We start from the raw sequence: 22327 nt of genomic DNA, 5'->3' as shown, positions 1-22327 counted from the left end.
AATCATTATCAAATCATATTCTTACAAGAAGACAGTTATAGATATGCGACAATCATTTTGGACATGAGTGTACTTAAAACTTTGGAACAGTATTTATGATAAGACTAGGTAATTTAGCTCATCGCACAGTATAATTAATTTCTCGGAGCATGTTCAACTGCAACAGAATCTTTTAAAGATATGTATTAAAATAAAAATCATGCAGAGAACTGAAAAATCAAATTAAGTAATAATTACCAATTTTGCCATGGCTCCCCTGTACATGCTAACAACTTTATTGCTTGTGAATATGTTGTACTCCATTTTAACAGCACACCTCTCAATGTCGAACTCCGTAAGAGATCTGTTTGGTGGATCAGCCAAATGGCAGGTCTTATAATTATTTATCAAAGCCTGCTCTAACAGGTTCAAATAGTTTTCTCGATTCTGGAAAACAAAAAACACTAATTTTAAATTACCGTTTACAAGCATAAAACTAAAACACACGCACTTTTAACAAAAAGATAACGAATCTTACAATTACTCCGTTAAAACGAAGCACTAATGTCAGCTACTAGACTGAGTATAAAGTTGTACTAATGAATTCCAGTGTCAGGAATTCGTCTGTTATATGTTTATGATGTTCAATAAGCTTATATTTCATATACAGTAGGAAGTCCAAAATCCGAACTAATTGGGACCACAGTTAGTTCGCATTTTCAAATTGTTCGGATTTTCGAAAATGGCCAAGAAAATGCCATTTAGGCTTAAATGTATTGTACGGTATGCTCTTTTATCGATACAGTGGTTATACAGTACATACAGTAATTACAATACCATACGTAAGGCTACTTACATTTAATGTTTCTGAAGAACCTGCTCGTACATTAAATTACATTGTTCTTGTAACTCACACTTAAAACTTAACTTGTATAGGCCTAAGGGAAAATAATAAAAAATATGTATGACGAACAATTACATATGAATGGGCTTTTGTAAAACACTGACTTTACACAGCGCCGGCGGACAACCCTATTGTTTGTTTATCGCTAGCGCTAAGGCAAAATGTGAAAAGTTTCTAGGGACCGCGTTCGGATTTTTAACGTTTCGGATTTTTGACATTCGGATTATCGACGTCCTACTGTAGTTTTCACGGAGATTTCTGTAATTAATTAAATGGGTATTTCATCCGTGTTAAACAAACTTAAGAAGTTCGTTACTGAATTCTCTATGTCTGTGTATCTGTTTGTCTGTTTGTTATTTGTGATTTTTTCAATTTTGAGTCCTCCATTCGATAAAGCATCAAAAACTATCTGAGGAAGTGAAAGAATTTTTCGCGCCACTCTTACCGTTCACGAGATATTGGCCAAAAAATGGCCGATTTCCGGAGATTTAAGGAGTCATATCTCGGTAAGCCACATGACATTTTGCAAGAAACAGAAGCAGGTGTGGATAAAAAGATTTACTTTTACATATAGGAACAATCACAGTTATCCTTTTCGCTCCATCCATTCTTTTTTTAAGTTTGTTCTGGCAATCCTTTTGGAGCATTCTCAAGTAGTTTATTTTAACTTAGGTTTCAAACGCACTAATTGCGATCATTATCAGAGCTCAATTAACTTGGGGAATTGTACAATTACTGTGATATAATTTTAATTGTTACAATATTATAATTTTACATTTCAACATGAAATAATTAAAAATTGTTAGAATTCACGGTTTATTCAAATTTCTAATATTAACCGTTTTATTAATTTTTATTATTATTTTCATTAGATTCGTGTACTTACTATTACTGTAATGAAACATTCTAAATTTCACTTAAGTTCAAATTTTCCTCTATTCAGTATGCTCGCACAATTATATTTCTATTGTTTGTTTTAATAACCTTTTACCAAAGCAGTTGAAAAATTCAGGGAATGTTGTTGTAAAATGAAATGAAATCTTTGAGTTTTACGTCCCACGATTATGCCGGTCAGGCTAATGGAGATGGTGATGAGTAATGAGTGAAACGGTGGAATGAAGAAAGTGGGAGGAAACGGGAGAACCCAGAGGAAACCCACGCACACGGTGTTTGTCCACCACAAAGTTCACTTGGCAGGGGCTGGGATCGAACCCGGGACCTCAAGCACCAGAGGTAAACGCTCTACCACTGAGCCACCGCGGCCCCTAGGAATGTTGTTGTAGTTTTGGCATTTGTGACGCAATCACAATGACCCTTGTGCAGCACAGTCCTTTGGTGTCTAGTTATGAATTTGGCAGGTGTGAACAGGTCGTCACAGGCAGTATACGCTGTTATCTGGGACTGGACGGACGAGTATGTGGTGATCAGTCGGCACAATTTCACACATCAAGCAACGCGCAAACATCAAGTTCATGTGCAAATTGGGGAAAATCTGCTTCAGAGACTCTGATAGCCTTAAAATAGTTTACGGTGACAATGTTTTAAGAAAAAAAGTGGCGTCAAAGCTGCCATTTCACCACCGTAGAAGACGATCAAAACCAACGTGACGACTGAACTGGGAAGATACCAAAAGAGAACTTCCATATGTGTTTCCAGCAATGGCAGGAGTAGTTGAGCAAGTGCGTATGTTCCGAAGATGCCTATTTTGATGGAGATTAAGTAAAGGTTTACTTATATTGTGGCAATAAAGAGCTGAAACAAAAGTTCGGGATTTTTTTTTACTGCCCTGGTATATCCATGTATCACGAAAATATCAACTTTGATCGAATTTTTTAATTTAAGAGATCAGACATTTCATCATTAAAACAGTGTCGCCGTAGAGATACCAAAAATGTGTAAATAAGATATAAATGGTATTTCTAAAAACATGTACGAAGGACACCAGGAAATGAAAACACTTATATAAGCAAAAACAATTTTCTTCAGTGAAAGTGTGAAAGTCACGCATACGTCATAGAAACTATTATTTCATAGTCTAGAATAGACTGATCCGGAAGGACTTGAGAGTGAAAATAACAGATGAGGCGAATATAAAAACTCTTGGTTTTTAGACCAGGGGATCTTGTCTTCTCTCGGTCGTAATGAGGATCGAGTCTCGGTCGGTCTTGGCTCGTATCCGATATCGCGAGAAGTCTCGTCTCGTTAACTTTGTCTCGTTTTGGACAATACTTGGCGGACTACTGTATTGGGAATCCAGAACATGTAAGTTGTATATTTTATGGTTTTTCTTAATTTGACACATGAGTATGGTCAGGCAAATGCGATTTTCCTTGTCCTCGGAACCTTAAGTTAAGATATACTAGGATTAAGATAAATGACAAAGCGATAGATGTTAAGAGAATATTTAAAACGATTTTTATCATGTAATGCTATTTATTGTCGATCTACTCGCAATGTACTAATAGAGTTTATCTAATAACTGCATTATTGTCGAATAATTTCAATAGATGTCAGAATTGAATAACATTGAGACAATGCAAACAACACATTTTCAAGTGGGTGACTCAACGATTGATTCCGTTAAGTTTATCGGGTTTAGAATAGCTTTGTAAGAGTCAAACCCACATCTGTGTAAATAAAAATCTTATAATAAACGAGATAGCTAAGGATAACATCTGTGTCATCTATGTGTTCTCGTAAAATAACTTTAACCTCTGTTTCCCACGTCAGGTTTTGTGGATATGGTACTCAGGTACTCAATAACCACGATATTACTGAGGTAAATAAAGCAGATAAGTGATATAATGGTAATTATCATAACAACCTAAATTACATAACGTATTTATCACGGATTAAGTAACGTTTTATCTGTGATACATGAGTGTATCTGCAAATAACCGACGCATCTTCAAACAAATTTTTATGCTGTTCTTTTAGTGTATATTGCGGTACTGTTGACTTCTCTCATACATTTTATCGTAAATATACAGTAATATATATCTTGTTTGTGTCTCACATCTGGTTTTAATTGTAATTGTTTATTCAATGTATGTTAGGCTAAGGGAGACGATAGTTAAAGCAAATGAATGATGATGGAAGAATTGGTGGAATGAGAAAGTGGGAGGAAACGGGAGTACCCCGAGAAAACTCACGGACAGTCTCCACCACAAAATTACTTCGCCGCGAATCGAACTAGGGACCCCACGCATTAGAGGTGAGAGCTCTACTACTGACCCATCGCGGCTCTAGCGTGCTATTTGTTATGTCCCTTAAACATTGCTACAGTAATAGTACACGTATGTGTTGCTATTTAAAACATTACATTAAGGAATACAGGGAATCATTTAGTGTAGCACGCACATATATATCTAGGGCATATATATAAAACAAATGAAGGGTATTTAAATCTTAAAATATACATATTTCTCAGAAAAATGGATTTTCTTTTTAAGAGCTCCTTGTTTTGCATGAGGTAATCATAAAATTCAGCGCAGAAGTGATGGAAGTGTGTTTTCATTATAAGCAACACTTTTTTTTTAAATTTTTTTTTCACTATTTCAATACATCTTATTTACACTTAACAACTGTGCTCCACATAAATATTTGCTCTGGGAACTCATAACACAAATTACCATTTTGCAGATGTTGTCAACAATGATCTGCAGGTCCTTGCACTATCGAAACGAAGGTTTTAGAAGCAGAGTGAGTATTTTTAAAAAACATGGAGCAGGTAGCGGAAAACCAAGTGTGTCCTGGTAAATCTTGAACGTCTGGTAAGCCTGCCTTAAATGCCAACGTAAGGAGCAAGGATGTGTTACTGATTCTAATTATGTTATTAAATATCATTATGGATTAAAACAAAATACCTTTTTTTTATATATTCAACTGAAAGCTTCCCCAGAGTGTAATACACGCACAAAGAACTAGGAAAATTTGAAATAGAGTACAGCGTACAATAACCTCTTTGTCTATCTGCATTAGTTTGAGTATTAATAATAACTGCTTTTTTATAGACACGTCATGTAAGTCTAAAGCATTTGTAAAACGAAACTTAAAACATAAAAAAAAAACGTATTCGCAAATCGAAACACTGAAGATAAATTTTTAATGCAAAATAAATTTCTTTGTTTAATACATGAATTCGGATGTATGCCCTCTCAAGTGTCTACTAAAATTCCAAAATGAAATTTCGTGACCTTTTCTTTACCAAACCATAAAATTTCGTTAACATTCAAAAACTAATAACTGTATCTACATTGAGAAAAAGCGGAAAGGCTATTACTCACCGCAAAAAAGTATGTAGCAGAATTTTCTTCTACATGCAACAGGTAACGCTTTCGGAAGATGCAACTTTCTTCAAAAGCCTGTGGTAGACTTCATAAAGGATAAAAGAAAACATGAAGGATGGTTAAAAAAAGGTTAAAAGATCAGAATGTATAAAAAACAAATCTTCTGTCAAACACTAAAACACACGGGAATAGAAACTCACTGATGAAGGAAGTTGCATCTTCCGAAAGTATTACGTGTTACATGTAGAAGAAAATTCAGCTACATATGTTTTTTGCGGTGAGTCATAGCCTTTCCGCTTTTTCTCATTGAATATAATCACCGCTCGCAATATTGTGGTATGCAACTATATTCTTTAGCATTTACAGGGTGTCTACTAAAATTCCAAAATGAAGTTTCGTGACTTCTTCGTGACCTTTTCTTTTCTAAACCATAAAATTTCGTAACATTCTCAAGAGGGAATTTGGGTACGAATTAGGTCGAATTTTCATGCATGTGATAGAAGCATGCTTTGCTAGCGATTTGGTAGCGTCTAAAGCCGACTACAGACAATTTTGGTGGTGAATTTTGATGTTTTATTGAACAAATTTTTCCAGTCTGTACTTATATTAGTACAGATAACAAAAAATCGTGACCCCAAAACAAAATTTCTTGACTTTCATGATCATTTTCTGATTTCGTGACTTTTTCGTGACTTTCGTGACCAATAGACACCCTGATTTATCTTATCTCTACTTTTAAGGACTGTTTCCTGGAGCGATAAAAACTTGGTGTCTTCTCATAGTTGAATAAACTCCTTAGAAGCTTGGGTAGTTTCGGGATGCGACGCGATTTGTATTACCACTGTTCAACGATGCTAGCTACAGCGTGTTTTGCTTGCGATTTGGTAGCGTCTAAAGCCGACCATAGACATTTTGAGGGTGAATTTTGACGTTTTATAGAACAAAATTTTCCAGTCTCTACTTATATTTGTACAGATAAAAAAAAATCGTGACCTAAAAGCTAAATTTTGTGATTTTTCTAGACTTTCATGACTGTTTTCTGATTTCGTGCCTTTTTCGGGACCGATAGGCACCATGCCTCTGTTTACGTCACAGAATTCAAAAATAATTTAGATCTACTTTAGAGAGGTAATTGTTAAAAAGAAGGTGTAGGGCGAAGAAGGGAATTAATAATGACTAGTATAAAAGTTATGGTCTTTCCCCCTTACTGAAAACTCTATATAGATCCAATGCAAAATATCTTGACAATCATAGCTTAGAATATAGCAGGGATCATATTTAATGAACATATAAAAGTGTCAAGCAAAAATTGATCCTCGATTAAATATCTAGAACATAGATGTTAACGAATTGTTGTTTCTGCTACCATGTCCGCAACCCACTTGGTTAAGTTCATATTTCTTTGATGGTGCTGTGAATCACATTGCATATTTCACCATGTTACGTGATTGGTTTATTTCACAATTGCAAGATCGTGAAGTGCTCAGTCGTGTATCGTTCCAGTAGGAATGGGCACCAGAACATTATGCTATTGCCTTAGAGAACATCTCAATGAAGTATTTGCTGATAAATGGATTGGACTGGTTCTGTCCATTTACCTGCACCTTTGGAGTTGCCACCCGGAAGTCCTCATCTGTCATCTTGCGACAATGCATTATGGAGGTTCATAAAATAAAAGGTTACTGCCACACATTATGAGACAGTTGACAAACTTAAAGATGCTGTTCAATGAGCATTTACTGTCATCACGCAAGCAATGTTGAAAAGAATTTCACATTGTACATAGAGGAGAATCATACTGTTATGAAAACGATAGTGTTACAACGATACTTGTATTTCAACATCTTTATTTATATCTGTGGGCAAAATGTACTTTTAAATTATGCACAAGCTGTTCAAGAAAAGAAGAAGACAAATATGAAAACAGATAAAAATGTAATTTCTTTTTCTGTTGTTATGCGATTATATTTTGTTAGAATAGTGATTCGAGGATGTGAGTTAGTTGTCATAGCAACGGAAAATAAATAATATATAAGAAAGGATCCATCTCGTGAAACTTACATGTACGATTTTTAAAGAGTGTATTTGTTTAACTTGTTACGTACTACAATAAAAAGGTAATATCTTGATGCAGTGTGTAAAATGGATTTTGATATATAAGTAGCCTTTTAGTTTATATAAATGTACAAACTGAGGACCTTTGAGTTTACGTTATAGTGTATACACAGACTCTGAAGAACAGTAAGTCTATCTCAAAGTTGTTCTCTGCCATGATCCCACATTAATACAATGCGACCATCTGTAAGTATATAGACATACGATAGAGGGTAACGGAGCTTTATGATCAGCCTGTACAATTATTAGGCAACGAATTTTAACATACGATTGTACATAAGCATACTAATATAAAACTTACAACGATCGTGAGTCCACTAATTTTGGTGGTTGTACTTTCGGCGGCCTGGAGGCGAGAATGCTTAGCCAACTCCTTGTCTGCTTTACTCTTTTCTTCGTGTGTTGTTGGAGCGTTACTTCGACGCAAAGCAAATTGTTTGTTTATTAACTTTGATAATTCTTTTTTGGCTTTGCTACTGTCTTCTCTATCTTCATCATCGCTTTCATAGGTATCTAATTCCCTACAATAGAGAAATATAAATAATCAATAATAATATTTTTTTTATTGCTATCAGGAAATTACTGACGCAGAGTTCAATTACAATTTCCAAAAGGTGATCTATATTATAAAACTTAAAGTGACTGTTTGTGACTCTTAATCTCATGAACCATCGATTTCGATCAAGTTTTCAACACAGATGAGGTTCGGACCTGGGATGATATTTATCTATTCACTTTGACGACAGAACTTAGGGGAAGGGGAGGAGAATTATAAAAAAAATAAAAATAAAGCTTAATAACTCTTGAACCAAACGACCAATTTTGAACAAATTTTCAACATAGATGGGGTTCGTGCCTGGGTGTTTTTTGTCACTCCAATTTGACGGAACAACGTTAGGGAGGGGGAGGAAGGGGAGATATACAAAAACCAATATACATATATATATATACAGGGGTGAACAAAAAAGTCTAAAAACACTTCATACAGGACAAGTTAGTTTGGCCCTCCACTGTACAACGCGTGTTGCGGTTGCCGATCGTTTTTTTGTTTTCAATGTATCATGTGGACCTTCCTCTTCCGTCAGCAGTAACGCGTTCACCTGTGTGTGTCGTGGTGTGAAAGCGGTGCGGTAAAATGGGCGACCTGACAGACTTCCAAAGAGGCATGATCATTGGTGCCCGTCTGGTTGGAGCTTCAGTGGCAACAGTGGCGAACATTCTGGGGGTATCGAAAGGCACTGTGTCCAATGTCACGAGGGCATATACAATTCATGAGCAAACGACGTCTGCAAAGCACAAAAATGGTCGAAATACAATCCTGTCAGATAGGGACCGGAGGGCATTAAAACGGATTGTAGCAGCTAAAAAGAAGACCACTGCAATGAAAATTACGTCTGAACTCAATTCCAGCCTACAGAACCCGGTTTCATCGAAAACAGTGCGACGGGAACTTCATAAAATGAAAATTCATGGCAGGGCCGCTATCACCAAACCCCTGGTCACAGCAGTAAATGCAAAGAGGCGTATCCAGTGGTGCAAGGACCACAACGTGTGGACTCATGAGCAGTGGAAACACGTAATGTGGTCCGATGAATCGACCTTCACCTTGTTTCCAACAATCGGTCGTGTTTACGTATGGAGAACACCGTCGCAGGCTATGATACAGACTGTCTGCTCCCAACTGTAAAACATGAGGGTGATTCTGTTACAGTATGGGCAGTGATATCGTGGTTTTCTACAGATCCCATCATAGCCCTGCATGGAATGATGAATGCTAAGGCATATGAGACCAATTGGGGGGACCAGGTTCTACCCATGGCCCAAATATTGTTCCATGATGGTGATGGCATCTACCAAGATGATTTGACACCCTGTCACGTTGCAAAAACGGTGAAATCATGGTTTGAGGAGCATGACCAGGAGCTATCACACCTATCCTGGGTCCCACAATCACCAGATCTGAACATCATTGAGCCATTGTGGTCTGAGTTAGAAAGGCGTGTTCGATCTCATTACCCTCCACCAGCGTCCCTTAAGGAACTGGAGCATCTTTTGGAGGAACAATGGTACAAAATTCCACACACCACGATTCAGGAGCTGTATACGTCCATTCCACGTCGGATTCAAGCTGTTTTGGACGCAAAAGGAGGCCGCACACCATACAAGGTATGATTTTCACACTTTTGGAAACGTTTTAGATTTTTTTGTCCAACTCCTGTATATATATATATATATATAAATAAATAAATAAAGTGACTGTGTTCGTGAGTTAATAACTCTTGAACCACCAGATCGATCTCAATCAAATTTTCAACATAGATGAGGTTCGATTCTGGGAAGTTTTTTATCACTTCACTTTGACGGTAGATCTTAGGGGAGGGGAACGGAAGAGGTGAAATATATGAAAATGAATAAACCATTGAACCATCCGACCGATCTCGATCAAACTTTCAACATATAGAAATTTCGGGCTTGAGATGTTTTCATTATTTCATTTTTACAGTGCAACATAGGGGAGGGGGTGGATATATATATATAAAGTGACTGACGGGCTTCATCAGGCATAAATCACCCGTCAGAACAAGGGTGAAGATCATCATGCAGAACATCAGGCAGAACAAAGATCAAGTATGCTTACTTCTTTTGACCTTTCCGCCCGCCTTCATATAGATCCTCCCGATCCTCCTGCGTAATCGTTAATGGCTGGGAATTAAACTGGCGTTTGATAATTGAAAGATAAAACTCTTGAATCTTCTTCTCCACTGCTTTTGGATTCTTACAAACATCACACTGCTTTTTACAGTTGGGTGCCTCGTCACCAAAGTACTTCGAGAACACAGCGTGGCGACATCTGAAAAACAAATTAAATTTATTATTAGTATTATAATCACAATTATTTTTAATTTCTTATGAACTTAAAGAATCTTACGACTAAAGCTCGCAATTTTAGGTGCAACATTTTGGTTAAAAACGTGCAAAATTAAAAAGGAGCAAGTGTTAAATAAAATATTTACACAAATAGTACAAAAACTAATTACATCATCTTTATTTATTTATATGTATAGTTTCAGATACAGTATGCCGGACATTTTACACTGAAACCCATAAAAGCAGAAATGAACGAAAAAAACTTGAAGAAAAATGTCACAACAGTATATATATATATATATATATATATAAACAATGAAAACATGGTATTTGTGGAATGAGCTGGTGCATTGTCTGCCAGTACACCACCCCCTATTGTGACCAATCCACGACGTTTCTTTTCCAGTTCTTCTCGGAACTTAGTCAGAGGATAGGAATAATAGGTACTAGAAAGAGTTTGCTCCTGTGGTAGGTAATCTGTCACGATGACCCCTTCACAGCGTATATAGTATATAGCGTATTCCGTTTCCCCAGTAGTATAGGTAAGTACCCAAGAACAAAATTTGCTTCTCTTAGTCACTGCCTTAAGAACTAAACCTGCTTCTTTAAGTCACTGCCCCAAGAACTAAATACACTTCTTTTAGTCACTGCCTCAATGTCTAGACCTGTTTGTTTTAGTCACTGCTCCAAGACTTAAGTATGCTTCTTTTAGTCACTGTTCTAAGAATTTAATCTGTTTCTTTTTGGCACTGTCCCACGAAGTAATTTTGCTACATTTCGTCATTGTCCCAAAAACTGAAATATGCTTCTTTTAGTTATTGCCCCAAGAATAAAACTTGATTGTAAGAACTTAACCTGATTCTTCAATCATTGCACCAAGAACTAAATATGTTTCTTTAATCATTGCCTCAAGAACCTGATCTGCTTGTTTAGCTCCTGTCCTAAGAACTTAATCTGCTTCTTTTAATTACTTTCCCAAGATCTAAATATGCTTCTTTTGGTCACTGCCCTAAGAAATTAATCCGTTTCTTTCACTAAGTGCTCCAAGAACAAAATCTGTTTCTTTTAGCCACTGCGCCAAAATGTAAATCTGCTTCTTTCAGCTACTTTGGTGAAGTTACAAATGGGCTTTCAGCTGAGCGTTCAGAGAGTTATAAACTTTGCAGAAAGGAGGAGATTTACTTCTTGGGGCATAGAAGAAAAATCACAGCTGAGAGCATTAAATAATTATCGAATAACTATAAATATTCATTATGGATATTATGATAAAAAGGCCTTGTGTCCATCTTAAACACAAACGAAACACACTTTCTTACAAGGCTATCTATAATCTTTATTATAAATTAACTAGAAATGTTACAGTTTCGGAAGTATATCACTTCCTTCTTCAGACTACTACTTCAACTGAAATCATAAATAACATTTCATCATTTGTTATTTCTACCAATCAGGAATCACTTTTCATTAAAATTAAATATATATGTCCATTGTTGTGTCAATTTTAAATTCTTAACAGACATAATACATTGTTAACAAGTTTTGTCTTTTCAATATTCAGGTAGTTAATTAGTATTCAATATTCAGGTAAAAAATTTCAATATTTAGGTAGTTAATTAGTATTTATTGTAGTTAATATATGTTAAAAGAATTATAAAGATTTGTTAACAATGTATTATGTCTGTTAAGAATTTAAAATTGACACAACAATGGACATATATATATTTAATTTGAATGAAAAGCGATTCCTGATTGGTAGAGATAACGAATGATGAAATGTTACTTATGATTTCAGTTGGTGTAGTAGTCTGAAGAAGGAAGTAATATAATTCCGAAACTGTAACATTTCTAGTTAATTTATAATAAAGATTATAGATAGCCTTGTAAGAAAGTTGTGTTTAGTTTGTGAATATCCATTACTGTTTCACGCTAGTATTTTAATTCTTGATTGTAGACAAACGAAAACAAGGAACTGTGGATATACAGCATATGAATATGGATACTACGAAAGGAATTGTTTTGGTGCTGGCAGTTCCTTAATCATCGTAGTAACCACTCACGAAGCCCATACTGTGATGGAATAGAAGCGAAGTTATAACATGAGTCGAAAATGGCTTCCATACACAAAGCTAAGATTTCGTATCATCCTGCTTTACCATGAATTGCCTGTATCAAAGAAATTTTTCCGCAGTATAGTAACCTTTTATCAAATTGTCTGACTGTCAGTGAGCAGGCGCGAGTAAACAATTAGTGTTTTCTCAAATACATGAACTGATGCATAATTAAACATAAATACTGGACTTACCTCCGATTCAGTCACACAGGGTGACTATTAAAATTCCAAAATAAAATTTCGTGACTTTTTCGTGACCTTTTGTTAACCAAATCATAAAATTTTGAAACATTCAAAATCTAATAACAGTACCTACATTCTTTAGCACTTGTCTTATCTCTACTTTCAAAGGCTGTTCCCTGGAGCAGTAATAACTTGGTGCCTGCTCACATCACTTTCATCAGTATATTCATTGTATATAGTCTGTTTTGATCAGTCACTAACCAACAAGAAATACTCACAAATCCACTAATCTTAAAATTACATATCTAAATACACATACATTGACAAATCCTTAGCAATACTTCAAAAATGCCACACTGATTGTAAACAGTTGTACTGATGGATTCTTTCTCTCTTTTAAATTGGCTAGTATTTTTTACCCTTTTTTTCGGCTTTCTCGATCTTCTGAAGTGCTTCAACTTTTCGCAGCAGTTCAATAAACTGGTTAGATGCATATGTGGTTTTGGCGATGCGATGCGATTTGCATCGCCACTGCTCAATGATGCCACCTAAAGAACAATCTCAAGAGCAAATTTGGGCCAATTAGGCCGAATTTTTATGCATGCGATAGAAGCGTGCTTTGCTTGCGATTTGGTAGCGTCTAAGGCCGAAAATGGACATTCCTGGCAGTGAATTTTGACGTTTTATAGAACAAAATTTTCCAGTCTCTACTAATATTTGTAAAGATTAAAAAAGACCCAAAAGCTAAATTTCTTGCCTTTCATGACCATTTTCTGATTTCGTGACTTTCGTGACCGATAGACACCCTGTCGCAGTATTAAATTACCGAACATTTACCAGCGTCAGCAATTATATCGAAACTTCAACTGCTAATCCACCTCACATGATCTTGATTTGTAGTTAAGGAAACCAATCTGTGAGTTAACTTCAATAATTCAGAAAGTGCTTTTTTTTTTTGTGTGTGTGTGTGTGTGTGATAATGTATTACGTTGAACTATGTTTATATTTCTTCCTTTCAACAAGGTAGCAACCATTTGATCATCCTTACGTTACTGGTGATTTTTAAAAAGAAGGTTTCAATATAACTGGTGATGACGATAGCATAACTGTGCCGTATTTTAATACTACGACGCAGTCTAAAGTTAATTCCAATAACAATGATTGATATTTTCACTCACAATGGAGTGGTCCTGGGTTCGGATTCTGACCGTTTCTCCCCAGTTCCACTAGACGAATAATGGACTAGTAGGTCTTTCTTCTTAAATCTCTTTCCGTTGATTACTGTTGTGTAGAAGGGCCTTATAGAAGGATCTGTGATCACGTTAATAAATACATAAAAATTAAATCTTGGGTTATATCGAAGATAAAAAAGGAATTATTGAACTTACTTGGCCTCTTCACAGTATTTGACCATCAATTCGTAGTTCTTAAAGGCCGTTTCCGCTTGCTTTTTCTTGCCTACCGTCTTCGCCCTTCTCATATCCTGCTTTAATAAAAAACACACGGTATCCCTCTCCTGCTTTGAGTAGTAGATGCGACAGAAAGAAGGTTTCCCATCACGACCAGCTCTTCCGGACTCCTGGTAGTATCCTGCTACACTTTGGGGCATGCACCAGTGCACGACACACCTACAAACACAAATAATAATCACTGTAACAACAATATTGTCACATAAACAAAATGTTAATATTTCCAAGATATATATATTACAATGTGTTTACTTCGGAAGTGCAGTGTGGATTCAGTCTATTGAACAATTACTAATAGAAGCTTACACAAGAACAACTCACTTTTGTACCACTGACTTTTAATGTTTATGTACTAAGCAACCTCAATATTTCAATCCAATCTGGGATCTTCCTCTGCTTCGCTGAAAATCCAATTACAGTGAAACCTGTCAACTTGGCCACCTCTCTAAGTTGGCCACCTGCTTATCTTGGCCTAGTTCCTCTTGAATCTGCATTTTCGCATAAGACATTCGTTACTTACTACTCTATAAGTTGGCCACCTGTGTATCTTAGAAGTTGGCCACACTGAAGCAATGTTTATTCTGTGATGATAATGATAAATTTACCTGCGTATCTTGGCCACGCGAAATATGTTTTGTTATTTTTCTTAACTCTTTCTTATTCCCATATGAGAGGCAGATGTTCTTTATTTGTGACTGGACACAAAGAAGCATAGATTCACACGATTTGTTCTTGGAGGTCAATGGCCAGAACACTGCCCTCATAAAGGGGTGGTGAAAGAAGGTGTGAATAAGAAAAAGCACGAGAGGAGTGACTCCAGCGGGCGGTGGGTAAAACCATTAGCTATATCAACTCCTCTCATCAGTGGGGAGCTTCAGTAATTCTGGAAAATTCTCAAGGTTAAAACTAACCATCTCAATTGTCAACTATTGGCACCCGTTGGCTTGTCAAAAGATAGCGGAGTGTTTGAGATATCAATTCCTTCAAGATTTTCTCAAAACATCTTTTGCTCCGAGGGAAACACTTTTAGGTCATTAACAAGAGGTAGTTAACTACAATATTAGACTGTGCATATCTGCCAAAAAGAATAAAACAAATACGTCTAGAACGAACCACCATTCAGTAACAACTGAAAAGAAGTCATATAAATTGCATATGAATTTCTCAATTTATAACTTAGCTTTTCTTGTTTTCAACCTGAATAACTCAGTGTGCTATAATATCAATTTCAATAAACTGCGTACATACGCTTCAATTTCATGGTTGTTTGTGTTATTGTGTTTTCAATCCGAATAATCCAATGTACCAGACTAGTTTTCAGGAAGAGAAAGGTATGCAAATATATTAAATATACTATAGTAATATTTTGTAGTACTGTAAATTTTTATGATTACTCTATATACATTATTTATAAGTAGCTGTCGTGCCACTGCTTATTAAAATTTTACAATCAAGTAATACTAGAAATCCTATTCTAAAAATACACAAATCACACTTATTTTCTGTAAGTTGGCCACCTGTCTAAGTTGGCCACTTTTCGATGGAATCGATGGTGGCCAACATAGACAGGTTTCACTGTATTTCTCCATCCGATTGGTGTGATATATTGTACTGCCCTATGAAGAAGAAATGAAGACCACCAAGTATTCCGAAAAAAAAAGACTATATAGTTTTTTATTAACCATCTGGCCTCATTCACATCTGTCCATCAACAATTTGAAGAACTGTAATTCTTAAGTAACGGTTTTCGTATGTTTACTTGTAAATTCTTGATCCTGGTATTGAGATATAACATGTAGAGACATTGCTTCCACACTGATGGGAGCACGGTGGCTGTGTGGTAGAGTACTTACCTCTGGTGCGTGGAGTCCCTGGTTCGTTCCCCAGCTAAGTAAGTTTGTAATGGATTTCTCGGGTTACTCCCGTTTCCTTCCACATTCTCATTACACCAATTCCTCCATTATCATTCACTTGCCTTAATCATTAGTCTCCCTTAGCCTAAAAAACGTAAACGTGGGACGTTAAACTGAAAGATTCCATTCCATTCCATTCCATGCTTCCACACTTACTTCCTCTTGTGTAACTCCAATTACACATAAATGTTTATATTTAGTCTATATACGTTTTCTTAAATACAATTTCTCCTATTTTTATATTCAATGAACTCAAATTTCCTTTACTATTTTCTCCAGAAACTCAAAGTAAGTAAAGATCAGAAGGATTTCTCTGTGTCAACTGAGGAACTGATCGGGAGAAAGATTTCAGAGTGGTTTTATAATGATTTTATTTGATGTTTAGTTCAGTGTCACTTTCAGCAGCGAGACTACATGAGACATGGACCTACAGTTTAACGGGGAATGCGAACAACATGAGCTCCAGCCGGAAATCGAACCCGGATTTCCCGCACCAAAGGGGCGTACGCTAATCACTTAGTCACGAGGGAGCTCTATGAAATATTGAGATCATGTACATTAAAAACCAGCAGTACGGAAGTGAGTCAACTGTTCTTCAGTTTACTGAAGTTTAACCTATATGGGACGCGACATAGAATACAAAATGGGATTCCGATCATAGGCGGATTGGATTAAAAGTTCGGAGTTTGCCATGAAGAAGCATAGTACGAGCAACAAAGCATAACCATATAGCAATAATTTTTGTGTAAATATAATTTTAAAAAATGACACTTCAACGTTCTTTCTTTAACAGATGACAGGCAACGAAGATGGTCGCTCCCAGCAAACAAACAAATAAATAAAAAAAAGTCAACCTGGGTTCTACTGCACAATGAACTTTTACAAGTTAATATTAGGATCAACACTTGTATGAAAACTCTTTACATTATAAATAACGGTCAAATATTAAATTACATTTTTGACATTTACAGTAATTTCATTTATAGTAACAATCAAACGTTGGCAAAATGAACTGTGTTTGTATTTCTCAAATATGTGTACAAATTTTACACTAAAATTTACCTTATATTTATTGGTTTAGCATGCCTGAATCCTTAGTCTCAGATCCAAGTACTAAAGCATATTTAGTTCTGTAGTGCAGATTACATCACACTAAGGCATCATAAGTTAGAATATTCTCTAAATTATGGGCTATATGTTCTTCACATATTTACACCACCATTGTTCTCATTACGGGGATTCCATACTCCGACAATTTACTTCTAAATCAATCTTCACAAAGTTGTCCCTCTTTTCAGTACAATCTGCACTCTCTGGCCCATAACTATGGCTAACATGCTTTCTTTACAAAGTATACTCCGACCAACGTTTGTCGCGTATTTCAGCATTAATTCTTCTAGTATAAAATAAGTTCAGCGGTTGTTTCTACCACCTTCTTAATTCAAAAGAAAGAAAGCAAGAAAGAAAAGAGGAAGGAAGGAAGGAAGGAAGGAAGGAAGGAAGGAAGGAAGGAAGGAAGGAAGGAAGGAAGGAAGGAAGGAAAAAGAAAATAAATAAATAAATAAATGTGAATATTCTCCTCACCTCACTGAGCTTTTGTCAACACCCATTCCAAAGCTAACCGTTGCTGTGATTACTGGGCAATTCCCATCCATCCAATCTTCCTGAACTTTCGCCCGCTCTCCCGGTTTTAAACCTGTAAATACAACAGCTTTTCACTTGACAGTATTAGGGTAAGTGTAGGTTTCTTGGAGAAAGGTGAAGAGCTATTACAGGAACTAAGATTTAATTGTACAGTACCCGAGTTCAAAGTTTACATTTGATTTCTAACCAGCTGATGAAGTTACTACATTTAATTTAAGTAAAGTTATTGTTTTAGACGGTGCTAACAACTTCAGATTGGTCTCCTGGAAAACTGCATTTTCAGCTCATCTCTAGTCGTTCACCGGAGCCAACAATAAAAAGTAAAAATTCCAAATTAAAATATAAAATTACATAATATGAAATTAATGCAAAATATACAATTGCTTTACGTACATTTTACATCCAACCATCATCACTAGATGTATTCTGCCTAAGCTGACAGGTTATTTGCCGAAAATTGAGAAACTCCTACACACTGCGGTGTTAAGTTAGCCTCTTTGTCTTGGTGTAACAGTTTTCCGTTTCTACACTTTCGATCAAAAGTATCTTCTTCTCCCTCTATCCGCTGCTACTACTTCGTCGTCTATAACGCCCCTCAGAACACAATTTCTCCATTCTTCTCAACACCTATATTTCGAAAAGTTTCTCGAGTATATTTCTGCCTCACAGATTACAACAAATACTTCATACATTATTGATGAGCTCTTTTTCGTAACTCTTTATTTGAAGATCCACAAGACATGCTTGGATCAACAAGGGGGCACACTACTAAATATTTTTCAAAAGCTAATAATTTTTCTTTTGCCCGTTTTTCGTAAGTGGAAAGAGATAATAAAATGTAACTTACCACAATAATAGATAATGTTATTCTACACCCGAAAATACGAATCGAAAGAATAATCAGTGTTGCCATCCATAGAAATTATAGTGTGACTAGAATTTGAATTACCCAAAAATCTAGGTTAAGGCAATGGCTAGAAAAATAAACTCAACGGTAATTGATGACTTATCATGTTGTCTTGGTTCCTTGTTAACTACTTTCTAAATAATGTTTGTACTTATTTTGTAATAACTTATTTATTTAGAATATTATTTAGAAAGTAGTTAACAAGGAACATAGACAACATAAGTCATCAATTACCGTTGAGTTTATTTTTCTAGCCATTGCCTTAACCTAGATTTTTGGGTAATTCAAATTCTAGTCACACTGTAGTTTTTATGGATGGCACCACTGAGTATTCTTTCGATTCGTATTTTCGGATGTAGAATAGCATTATCTATTATTGTGGTAAGTTACATTTTATTATCTCTTTCCACTTACGAAAAACGGGCAAAAGAAAAATTATTAGCTTTTGAAAAATATTTAGTAGTCTGGCCCCTTAAAGATATAACTGATGCTGTGAAAATATTTTCAAGAGTCACTCATAAATATATATATAAAATTTCAATTTACGCTTTCTGTAATTGTTTTGGTCTATTTGAATGACAGAATCTTAGTTGGATAAGCATATTTCTTATGATGTGTGTTACAATGTACTGTTCAATAAGGACAAATGGGTGTATGAGTTTTTGGATTTCAGCGCTCTTCGTTCACCACGAAACATGAAACAAAATGACAAGTTTAACGTTCCATGATTATATCCCTTAGGCTAAAGGAGACGTATGATTAATGAAAATGAATGATTATAAAAGAACAACTGGAATCAGAATATGGGAAGAACCTAGAAAAAAAACACACACACACACAGACACGATGCTGTTCACCACATACTCACAAGCTCTGGTATCGAAGCAGGGATTCCTCGGGCCAGAGGTGTGCTCTACCACTAAGCCATCGTGTCCTTCTTGTGCATCGAGTGACTCAAGAAGAGGGTGAGGCACGTATTGAAAACATTTTCACGACATTAGATGCGGGAGGCCTTTCTCTCTCTTACAAATGCATTTTACTCTGTAGGCTAATGGATCAATATCTTAGGCTTAACGTTCTAGAACTAAATAATGATTGAACAAGTACTATAATAATAAAATAGAACTGACTGCCAAAATAATAATAGTGTTCACGCAACACAAAACTCACTAGGCCACTAAAATTCACTACAGCCTTACGAAAAAATGACACAACAAACGGATCACAAGGAAATAATTTCTGAAAAAAAAAAAAAAAAAGTTGAATTTTACGTCTTTCAATGTTGGATCACTACCATGCTAACATTATATGGACTCGAAACGCGATATTTTGGAGCAAAACATTCGATTCAATCACCACGCCAGTTTGATCAGTTGCTCTATCCTAGTTTTAAAAAAAAATACTTGAAGTGTGAGGTATTGCAGGGTAAATCTCTATTTACAAAATTTTAACTGGTTGTCAGATGCCAATGAATAAAATACAATTTTACGTTTAATGTTCCATGATTATATCATTTTCGCTGGAAAATTAGATGGTAAATTCAACAATGATTGTGAAATATTTGGTTTAATTAGAAAGGGGGGTATTGACACGAAAAATCCTACATTGTATTTAATTGCTAAAGCACCAAAATAAATAAAATGAAATCTTTTGAGTTTTACGACCCACAGTTATGCCGGCTAGGCTAAAGGAGACGGTGATGATGATAAATGAATGAAATGGTGGAATGAATGAAGAAAGTGGGAGGAAACGGGACAATCCTGAGGAAACCCATGCACACGGTGTTTGTCCACCCTAAAATTTACTTGGCGGGAGTTGGGATCGAACCCGGGACCCCAGGCACCAGAGGTGAACGCTCTACCACTGAGCCACCGCGGCCCCTAAAGCACAGAAAATGTTTCAACATGCATAGTAGTGACCCAGAGGGCGCGATCTATCATTAAACAACTGTAGCAGCTTGTTTTCTGTAATTTCTATGATTCTATTGGACAATTCTTACGAGAAAACAAAATTCTCATCAATTATTTTATCATTTTAATGCAGAAGGTGTTAAATGCATTCTTTAACGTTTTATTATGTTGAATCTGATGTTTCTCTTCAATTCCAAGACTGTGCGAAACATACACTTGTGTTCGAACGACCTACATTTCTACCGAGAATTATTCATTTCCGACGGAGTTCCGTAAATGCCCAAAAGTTATGCTATAAAGGTTAATAGAGAGTGGGTTCTAAGCGTGAACAGAATATAAGCAACAGCTTAAACCTTCGGTTAGTAGGAACCTCTTATGTTGGATGGAAAATGAATGAGTCGCTTAGAGCGCAAAGTGGCTGCGCATCAGCTGTCGCAGGCATATAAGAACACACACCAATAACTCCAACAAGCAACAGTGTCACATGTACACCATGTGAAAGAGTTTGGTTTGTATAGTGTGATCTTTCCTCAATTCCTACCACTTCCGGTTTTAATAGACAGATTAGAGTGGAAACGGACTATATTCTTGAGAGGATTAATTGATTAAAAAAACTACTTTACACTCTACAGCGATGAACGTTAATACCGGGTTGGTTTCTGCCACTTTCGGTTTGAAAAAATGAAATGAAACCTTTAAGTTTTACGATGCAGTTATGCCAGCTAGGCTAAAGGAGACGGTGATGATAAGGAATGAAAAAACATTGTGAAATGAAGAAAGTGGGAAAACCCCGAGAAGATCGACGCACATGGAGTTTGTCCACCATAAAGCTCACTTGCCGCCAACTGAGATCGAACCAAGGATCCCATGCACCAGAGGTGAACACTACCACTGAGTCATCGCGGCCCTCACGTTCGCTTTGAATAGAGGGTTAAGCTAAAAGAGTACGTTTTCTTAGAACGCTACATCGATTTGAAAAAACCGCTCCTCACTATTTTTTATAGTTTTTGCACTATGTATCAATATTGAAACCTGAAGTTCTAGTGAATTTCTATCACTTCCAGTTTTAGAAAAGAGTAAGGATTGACATGAAACGTATTCTTCTGATGCTTAATCGCTTCTTACTATCTATTACTGTTTCCGCTTTATACTGGTTGATTTTTATCACTTCCGGTTGAGTATCACCTTCATCAACGAAGTCGATTCATAATTTTTGATCTTCTGCATCTTGGTCAAAATTGATTGTGATTCATCAAGTACTTTCTGAGATTTATTTTTCTCTTCGGGACGGACGGACACAAATGGTCAGAAAGGGAACATGATTATATTGTAAAACTTTGCCCCATATAGGTATAGGTAGAGCGTTAATAAAATGAATGTCCGGAATTGACTCCCACTACCGACTTTTATTATAAAATTTCTCACTATAAAAGTATTTTTACAAAATACTATACAAGTAATCTCTTCTAATTTACATAGTGAATTATAGGTAGTCTTTGACCATAAGGTCACAGACAGGATCTTTACAGAGCCCCGAAGCAGGCTAACCAGAGCGGAACTAGGGACCCTAAGCTCCGATGCAAGCAGAGGAAAGGCTAAATGGCCACCAGAGACCCGGAGCAGGCTAACCAGAGTGGAACTAGGGACCCTAAGCTCCGATGCAAGCAGAGGGAAGGCTAAATGGCCACCAGAGACCCGGAGCAGGCTAACCAGAGTGGAACTAGGGACCCTAAGCTCCGATGCAAGCAGAGGGAAGGCTAAATGGCCAACAGAGCCCCGAAGCACGCTAAGCCAGGAGAAAGGATAGGCGTAGTCTCAAAGCAGACTAGAGGCCCTGGGGTTAGGTTACTCCTAATGTTCCGAAGCAAACAATAGGAGGAATACCAGAAAACTGGTTGAGAATTGCCGTGGTCCATCCAATTTATAGCGTTCTTTGGTTGGCGGTGGCACTGCTGCTCCGATGTCGTCTTCTGCGCTGTGGGAGGGGCTAGAAGTCGTCGTCTGCAAGTGATTGTAGATCCATCTGGTGTGAAATC

General features: G+C 36.4%; 1 protein-coding gene across 1 annotated transcript in view; it reads right to left on the bottom strand.

Annotated features, from left to right (window-relative positions):
* The window catches only part of LOC145681264 (ATP-dependent DNA helicase Q5-like), a 71922-nt gene that overhangs the window by 20288 nt on the left and 29307 nt on the right, over positions 1–22327 (bottom strand). The window contains exons 7-11 of the mRNA XM_081752844.1: positions 17415–17526; positions 13837–14076; positions 9926–10138; positions 7589–7808; positions 238–426 (exon numbers count right to left, since the gene is read on the bottom strand). Coding sequence (XP_081608970.1) covers positions 238–426; positions 7589–7808; positions 9926–10138; positions 13837–14076; positions 17415–17526 — 974 coding nt within the window. The remainder of the gene's footprint in view (positions 1–237; positions 427–7588; positions 7809–9925; positions 10139–13836; positions 14077–17414; positions 17527–22327) is intronic.

This window comes from Thermobia domestica, chromosome 3, assembly GCF_964235325.1.
Source record: "Thermobia domestica chromosome 3, izTheDome1.hap1.1, whole genome shotgun sequence".
In the NCBI taxonomy this organism is placed as follows: Eukaryota; Metazoa; Arthropoda; class Insecta; order Zygentoma; family Lepismatidae; genus Thermobia; species Thermobia domestica.
The sequence above is the reverse complement of the archived record's forward strand: the minus strand, read 5'-3'. Positions and strand labels throughout refer to the sequence as shown.